Raw genomic sequence first — 8,467 nt, 5'->3', positions numbered from 1 at the left:
TGTGCTTCTCCATCCAGTTTATACACAGCTCTATACAATATACAGAAAACTTTTATATACAGATATATTTATAGAATAAGCTATATTAATTTGTCTCTCCTTTTTACAGCAATATTAGTTTGCATCTTTCATACATTAAGTACAAAAAAAGTCACGGGAGAATGGCACGTACAGTGCATGAGTGTCTGCGGGGCCCAGGGGCTCACTACCGATTGCATATGGAGGTCGCCCGGGCCCCTGGGAGGACAGGCCAGCGTACGGCCGGGAAACCTTGTGCTGCAGGTCTGGGGGACAGAGTGGGGGTCGGTCTGAGCCGAGCTGGGCTGAGGGGGGTGGCTCAGACCCCCCCAAGTGTGGTGTGCAGAGGAAGGGAGAGACACGCAGCAGGCCCATCCTGCAGGGGAGAGGCGGGGAGGGGGCGGGTGAGATGTGGGCCGACCCTGGAGCATCCAGGGCCGAGTCCGAGCCTGCCCCAGCCCCAAGCCTGTAACCCTGTGCGGCTGCAGCCCTGGGGGTGGGGGGTCTGTCCCTGATGGCTCAGCCCTGGGCATGGGTGGGCACCACGCCCCCTCAGAGATCCCAGGCCCACCCTGGTGGAGGAGGAGTTAAAAGGCCAGACCCCTGGGCTTCTCTGGTGGCGCAGTGGTTGAGAGTCCGCCTGCCGATGCAGGGGACACGGGTTCGTGCCCCGGTCCGGGAAGATCCCACGTGCCACGGAGCGGCTGGGCCCGTGAGCCATGGCCGCTGAGCCTGGGCGTCTGGAGCCTGTGCTCCGCAACGGGAGAGGCCACAGCAGTGAGAGGCCCGCGTACCGCCAAAAAAAAAAAAAAAAAAAAAAAAAAAAAGGCCAGACCCCAAGTCTCCCTGCTACGGGCTGGGGTGCTTGTTGGAACTTTACTCTGATTTATGATTTGTCTTTTTTTTTTAAACTTTAAGAGACACTGATTCCGTCTTGATTCTGCGGGAAAAGTGGGTGGGCCCAGCAGGGGCAGAAGCCTGATGGGGCTGATGAAGTTTGGGAGTCGCAGAGGGTGAGGGAGGCCCAGCTCCCAGGTCTCTGTCCCCATGTGTCAGGGTGGGCAGGGGTCCCAGGTACCAGTGATCACGAGACGGGGGTCTTGGTCAGGGGAGCCTAGCCAACCCAGGGAGGCCATGGGCGGGCCCAGAGTCGTGGGACCTTGCCTCCAAGGAAATGAAGGCACAAGCGGGCGGTCAACGCCTCGGCACACACCAGGTTTCCAAACCAGGGGTCAGAGCAGCCGGCGAGACGAGGGGGACGGGCCGTGTCCGAAGCCGAGCTCGTCCCGCGGCCCCCGCCGCGCGGTGCCCGTCATGTTTGCTGCCTGTTTTCTTGGCAGGCTGGGAGGGGCAGCAGGCAGGCAGAGCGGGCGGGGCGGGGAGGGAGCCCCAGCAGCCCCTTCCTCGGCACACACTCATGCACATGCACACACACGCCCCGCGCTGGCATGCGCCCCCTCCCCGCTCTGCCTCTGCGGACAGGCAGGGGCTCCACTTCCCCGCTGCTTCTCCAAGCCAGCAGGGAAGGAACCCTCCCAAGTGTGGGCTGTGGAGGCCTCAGGCTAAACTGGGATGGCCCCAGGGCCCCTGGCCCTCCTGGGTCTCTAGCCGGCTCCCACAATACCCCACGCCAGGCTCTACTTAGTGCCAACAGGACATTGTGGGTGGGAGGGAAGAGAGGCCCGCTCCCAGCAGAGAGCCCAGGCCAGCGGGGAGGGGCAGCTGTGCAGAGTGGAGGCGTGTTTGGCTGCAGAGCCCAGGGCCTGGCGTGCCTAGGCCTGGGGGGAGGTGATTAAAAGGGGGTTTGGTGGGGCCCTCCTTCCCTCCAGGGCACTGACTCTGCAGGCAGGGGTGGTCACACCTGTGCCCTCCACCCTTTGAGTGGCCAGGATCCCCGGGGGTAGAAGGCAGGCCAGGAAGTAACGGGGCGCGCCTGGGCACCCAGGACCCATCGACAGAGGGATCAGCATGAGGGATATCAGGCAGAGAAGGGACGGCCCTGACCACACCCTCCTGGAGGCCCCTCCAGGCCCCATGGCTGCCTTGGGCCCTGTGGAGGCTGGTGCCTGCCTGCCCAGAAGAGGGCTACTAAACACGTGATTGCAGCGGGGGTCGGGGGCCTGCAAGCCCAGGACACATCCTGAGCCCAGCCCAGCAGCTTCTGTAAACATACACAGCACTGTGGGCCACCTTGGTGGGGGGGTCACCCCAGGGGGCTGGCCAGCAGGCACCAGATCTGGGGGTGGCCAGGGCAGATGCCAGCCTGGACCACAGATGAGAATACGTGGGGAGGGGGCCGCTCTCCATTTCCATCCTGGGAGAGCAGCCAGAGGGCAGTGACGGGGAGTCAGCGTACTCATGGCCTGTCCCGGAATGGGAGGTACCAGGATGGCCCTGTGGGGGGCACTCAGGCTGAGAGGGCGGAGTGTTGCCCTGTCCACCTGGCAGGCTGCCCCAGGCTTCTCCCTGCTCCACGCCCCTCCCCGTCATTCCCTATCTGGAGGGCCCAGATCCCAGCTGCCTTGGCTCTGGGGGTTCCAAAGCTGAGGTAGGGATGCGGACCCCCAGCTCAGCAGCAATGCCCAATGCCTGAGGCTACACTGGCCCCGTGGGGGCCTCTCCTCAAAGCTGCCCGGCCTGGGGGGCAGCCACCAGAAGCCTGAGGAGCCGCCTGCTCTGGCCCGGGCCTCAGCGGGCAGCAACTCCTGGGGTGCTAGCGTGCCGAGATGACCAGGTCATCCTGCTTGGCGGGGCTGGCCCCGTGGCCGGTGGGGGTGGAAGTCCGGATCTTGTCCACTGCCAGACACTCCTGGCTGCTGAGGCCCGTGGGCGTCAGGTCCATGAGCTCGCCCGAGGAGCTGAGTGGGAAGGAGGGCGACAACGAGATGCCCGAGGAAGGGTCGGCCGAGCCAGCGAAGAGCCTTGGGGGCTTGGGCACCAGGTTGGGCTCGAACTGGGCGCGGAGCAGGATCTCTTGCTGGCTGGGGGACTTTGGGCCCTCGGCGTAGTCGCTGGTGGGGCTCTCGGGCACCACCATGCAGTAGAGGTCCTGGAAAGAGCTGCTCTTGCTGTCCAGGTTGAAGAGGCTGTCGATGAACTCGGCGAACTCCAGCACCTGAGGGCTGGGCGAGTCCCCCAGGCGCCCGTCGTGCAGCGCCAGCTCCCCGCTGCGGGGGGCTGCCCCGCCGCCACCCCCTTCTTCCAGCTCGTCGTGGGCGGCTGCGCTGGGGGGCCGCTCGGGGGTGATGCCCCCGCTGCCCAGGGTGGCCTCCAGGGGCTGCGTGTCCTGCGAGTGCTTGGACAGGCTGTCGGCCGCCAGCAGCTCGGTGCGCGAGCTCAGGGATGGGTTCTCCTCGGGGATGGCGGGGTCGATGTAGAAGAGGTGGCCCTCGTCGCGCTCCAGCACGGCGTGGAGGCTGGGCGAGCCGCGGATGCTGCGGAAGCCGGAGGAGCGGCGCGAGTCGAAGCTGTACAGCGACTCCGTGTCCGAGAGGCTCTCCATGGTGGCCAGCGGCGCCCGCCGCGCCTGCAGCTCGGCCGCCAGCCGCTCCTGGGTGGACAGCAGCAGCAGCTCCACTGGGTCCTGGCGGGCTGCCGCGGCCACAGGGGACAGCAGCTGCCCCTCCGAGAAGCCCTCCAGGCTCATCTCAGACTGGGACTTGCTCCTGAGGGGGTAGGGAGGGGTGAGACTCAGCAGGGTGGGGGCCCACCCCTAGTTCCCCAGTGGGAGGGAGCTTGGGGAGGGGGAGGAGGGGAAAGTGGTTGAACAGTCTGGGGACAGGGAGCCCTCCTTTTTAAAAACCAGACCCCAAGATAGAAGACAAGAGAGTCGATGCAGAGCTGAGCTGGGGAGAGGGGGCCGGGGGCCTGCACTGGTGCCCATCACTGCACCAACGTCGCTGTACCCACCTGGAGACTGAGGCCCAGAGAGATTGGCTGCCCCAGGTCACTGGAGGCAGAGGTGGAAGGGTAGAGAGGGAAGGAGGGAAGGTAGGGAGGGAGAGAGCATGGCCCAGAGCCGCCCCCGCTGGGTTCAACCCCACTCCCGGGCCAGCACCCCCCTGGGCCCCTTCCTGAGCTCCTATCACTTCCTCACCCGGGGGTTCCTCCCACCTCTCCCATGGGGTGTAGCCCTCTGCTGATGGGGCCCTGGAGCCCCTTGTCTCCGCACACCGGCCTGCAGGGAGTGAGTGAAGGGCCAGGGTGGGGGACGCAGCAGTCACTGCAGCTGCGAACGGACACTGGCTCCCCCATCTGGTCATGCAGCCGCTATGGGAAATGCTTGTGAGATAGGGAGAGAAGTCCAGGTGTCCCCACCAAGGGCCAAGAAGCAGCCACCGCCTTCTTTAGCGGCCTCTAGGCCAGATCTGTAACCTGGACCCAGGACCTGGGCGGGAAGGGTCCCAGAGAGGCAGGAGGATCCCCACCCACCCCAGGAGCCACGGCCTCAGAGCCCAACCCCCAAAGGAGTGCGTGTGAATGTGGGGTGTGTTTGCGTCTGGAAGCGTGTACACGCCTGTGTTTCTGCGTGCAGCCTGCATGTTAGGCATCTGTACATCAGTCGGCCCATGTATTTGAGAGCCTGGGTCTGGGTACAGGTGCATCCACCATTTACACACATGGCTGCCCACACAAGCGTGTCCTTGTGTCCAAGCGTCTTGGCCTCTGTCTTGGCGTGTGTTCTATACGTGAGTCTGTCTGTATGGGGCTCTGTGCACTTAGAGCTACTATTTGTGAACACATGTATATACACGTGTCAGCTTTAATACGTGCGTGCGTGTAAGTGCCTGGATGTCCATCTGTTTGGGTCTAAACACCTAGGAGTGAATCTGTGTGTTTGTGGTCCCTAGATGGCTACTAGCCCACATGGGCTTCAGTGGTGGCGGGCTGGGGGACAGTGGGGGCAGAGCAGGAGAGACCCCGAGCAGCGGAGGCAAGTTCAATCCCTCCCGTGCACGTGTGCAGAGTGGCGTGAACATACGAGGGCCCGGCGCGTACACAGAATGCACACGTGCACAGGCATTCGCGCGCTGAAAGCACGCGCGTGGCCACTGCACACACCCTCTGGGGCGGGGCTGCGGGGCGACGGCGCTCACCTGACACTGCTGTTTCGGTGGTCTGCGGCGGGCAGCTCCAGGGCCAGCCCGGCGGGCACAGGTGGTCCCGTGGGCAGCGGCTGCTGCTGGAAGATGAGCTCCGGAGTCAGGTCCACCTCCGTGGGGCTCACCATGACCTTCGCAGCAGAGAGCAGGGCCGTCTTCCCCTTGTTGTAGTTCTCCAGCACCTGGGAACGGGACGGGGAAGCTGGTGGCAGTGGAGGGGTGACAATCACGTGTGGAGGCAGGGCAGCAGGCCAGGCCTCTCAGGCCCAGCAGAGCTTCATGGGGTCAGCCGGGCCTGCTCTCCTCCCCACACGGGGCCCGGCTCCTCCGGGAAGGTCGAGGCCAGGCCCTGTGATCGTGCCTCACCCACCGCACAGATGGGACAGGTTGGACTTTTCCTACCCTGTGGTCGGCCCTTCCATGGCCGGGCAATGGCCAAGGCTGCCCCTGCTTGGCCATGCGTCCGCCAAGTGCCAGGTGGCCTTCAGGGTTTGAGCTCAGCCTGCCTCAGGGACAGGTTCCTGGGTGTCTCCTAGCCCCTACCCACCGTGGGACCACACGGTGGTGTGGACAGAGGCGGGTGTGGAGCCCAGGAAACGAGTGGGCTCCCTGGCCCACTGAGTGTCCAGGGAGCGTCGCACCCTTGTGAGTAACATGGGGACGGAGACCCAGCCAGCCAGGCGCCGTGGGGCTCACCTTGTTGAGCCCCTCCATGACCACGTAGGGGAGGTGCTCATGCAGCATGGCCGGCGAGATGATCACCTCGTTGAAGGCCTTGTTGTCGCCCCAGATGGCAAAGTACGTGGGCTCCTCTTGCTCGCAGCAGCTGAGGGGCACAGGGGCCAGAGGGAAGCTGGCGGGTGGGGGGCAGCCTGGCCTTGGCCCGCAGGCCCCTGGCCCTGCTCTCTGCCCTGGCTTGGTGGGGGTGGGGGGGCCTTGGAGACGCCCTGCCCGGCTGGACCAGCAGGGCTGTGTCCCCGGGCTCCTTGCTTCTGCCTCACCTCAGCCCTCGCCACCAGCCCTCCGCAGCCAGGAACGTTTATGCCACGTGGAGCTGGAAAGCCTGACCTTGAGCTGTCACCTGCCTGTGGCCTGGGCCATACCTGCTCCACCCTAGGGAGGGTGCCGGCGCAAGCCGTTTGTTTGTCGAGGAGGCAGCCCAACCCTCTGAGAGTGTGGGAAGGGGTGGGGGGGGGTGAGGTGGGAGAGGTCGCTGTACCCGCCCTCTCCTGGTCTCTCTCCTGCCCCCGCCAGCTGTCTACCAGCTCATCCCAGCCGCGATGCCAAGTGACAACTGAGGCGTGAGCTTGGCCAGGGCTTTAGGGTGACCCTCCAGGGCGTCCGCTTTTAAACGGATGCGAGTGGGGACAGCTGTCCTGGGGGACACTAGGGAAGGGTGACACTGGGGACGAAGACCGGGACCGTCAAGAGAGCAGCCTGGAGTCCTGCTCTGGACTGGCCTGTCGTTGCACTTCCAGGGCCCGAGGCTGGGGCAACCCTGCTGTGGGCGCCCTGGGCCACCGTCACCAGCCTCTGCACCTACGCCCCAAGGGTGACAGAATGAAGGCTGGCCCCACCCTCCACTCCCCTGCCCTGGCTGCCGCCACGTCCCAGCTGACCAGGGCGCGGGCAGCACCTACCAGCACTGTTCCGCTGGGTGGTTGTGGACCACGTGGATGATACGGCCGGGGGGGTAGAGAGGGGTGCTGGCGGACAGGGCGATGGTCAGGTCACTGGGGTGGGTCCAGAGCCGCGTGCTGGCCAGGGTGGTCACCTCCAGCTCCTCGGGCAGCTCCGACTTGGGGATGCATTTTGTGGCCCCTACAATGATTCGCCACTGTGGGGACAGGGAGAAGAGGGGGATGGAGCTGAGTGGCGCTGCCCGGGTGGGCAGGGGGTGCTCAGGAGAGCTCACAGGTGACGGTGGGGATCTGGGATGGCCGCGGGGCAGAGGGAAGGGCAGCGCCCAGTGGAGAGGCGGGGGCTGAGGTGTCCAGCGGCCACGATGGCCAAAAAGGTGCCGAGGACAGATGACGTGGAAGGGCTGAACTTCAGGGCTGCAACACCAGTCAGCCGCTCATCTAGCAGAGGGGAAACAGGCCCCTTGCTCTAGGTCGTCTCATAAGTCAGAGGCAGAACAGACCCCGAAGCTCAGTCCAGCTGCACTCACCAGGCCCGGCCACATGGGGGCGGCTCCCCGCCACTTGCCTCCTGGGCCTGACAAGCACCCAGGACTGGGTCTGAGTGGAGCAGTTCCATGTCCTTAGGCTCCTCCTGTGCCTTCGTTGCCCGCTCACCCCGGCACCTGGTGCCCTGCCTGCCAGACGGTCACGGGCACGAAGGCTGGGAACAGTCCCAACTGGGCTGAGAGGGTGAATGGGGTGAGGGCGGGCCTGGGGGCACAGAGGCCCTGCTGGGCCTGGCCGGCCACCCCCTGCCCGCCTCGGGGCGCCTGGCTGCAGCGTGCCCACCCCCAGCCTGGAACGCTGAAGGCCACGTTACAGGAAGAGCCCCCAGTGTCCTCTGCAGGCCTGAGGAGGGGTTAGGGAGGGCTGGTCCTCTCCTCTCAGCCGCAGGGAAAACCGGAACCAACTGCGCCCAGAGCCCCTCCCCCGGTGACCTCCAGCCTCCCCGAGCCTGGGGATCGCGGTGGGCTTTGGAGGAGGCCTTCCCGTCACACTCGGAGCACTGACCTCGGGACTGCTCTGTCCCGACTGCAGGCAGCTCTGTGCCGCAGGAGTCAGGACTCAGGAGCCCCCGGTTCCAGTCCTGACTGCGTTACGACTTGCTGTGTGAGCAAAAGCAAGTCCCTTGCCCACCCCGAGGCCTCCATTCCCCCGTCTGCACAAGGACAGGTAGGGGGCGGATGGCGTGAGCTCGGAGATGCTGAGGGCCTGATGGCTTGAGGTCCCCAAGACATCAACCGTACTCCAGCCTGGCCTCACGTGGCGAGGGGGCCGAGGGACAGGTGGGGCAGAAGACCAACGGGGAGCCCAGAGCCCAGGGCGCCCCGGCGGCCGGGAGGGGAGTGAGCTCACTTTGGGCTTCGTGCTTCGCTGCAGGACGTCCAGGAGCTGTCTGCGGAAGCCTTCCAGCTGGGAGAGGCCGATCCTGGAGAAGGAAGCCGTCGGGCCGTCAGCCTGAGCTGGCCCAGGACGGGGAGACGAGCAGGGTGAGGGGCAGCAGGGCTCCCGGGAACAAGACGACCAGGCCGTCAGGGTCACGGGGCGGGTGAGGAGCCTGCAGCTCGGCAGGGCCCAGCCAGGAAGGGGAGGCCAGGCAGGGCGGGCCGACCTTGCCCTCTCACCCCGGACACCTGAGTTGGGGGGGTTCTGGGGGTCCCTCGA

General features: G+C 65.4%; 1 protein-coding gene across 1 annotated transcript in view; it reads right to left on the bottom strand.

The window, feature by feature from the left end:
* Positions 1-8,467, bottom strand: part of DAGLA (diacylglycerol lipase alpha) — a 29,119-nt gene continuing 20,652 nt past the window's right edge. The window contains exons 16-20 of the mRNA XM_060017461.1: positions 8,159-8,231; positions 6,761-6,957; positions 5,817-5,946; positions 5,115-5,302; positions 1-3,683 (exon numbers count right to left, since the gene is read on the bottom strand). Of these exons, the coding sequence (XP_059873444.1) occupies positions 2,732-3,683; positions 5,115-5,302; positions 5,817-5,946; positions 6,761-6,957; positions 8,159-8,231 (1,540 nt within the window). The 3' untranslated portion in view covers positions 1-2,731. The remainder of the gene's footprint in view (positions 3,684-5,114; positions 5,303-5,816; positions 5,947-6,760; positions 6,958-8,158; positions 8,232-8,467) is intronic.

Source organism: Delphinus delphis, chromosome 8, assembly GCF_949987515.2.
Source record: "Delphinus delphis chromosome 8, mDelDel1.2, whole genome shotgun sequence".
Taxonomy (NCBI): Eukaryota; Metazoa; Chordata; class Mammalia; order Artiodactyla; family Delphinidae; genus Delphinus; species Delphinus delphis.
Note: the sequence above shows the minus strand (reverse complement) of the source record. Positions and strands in the feature narration are given on the sequence as shown.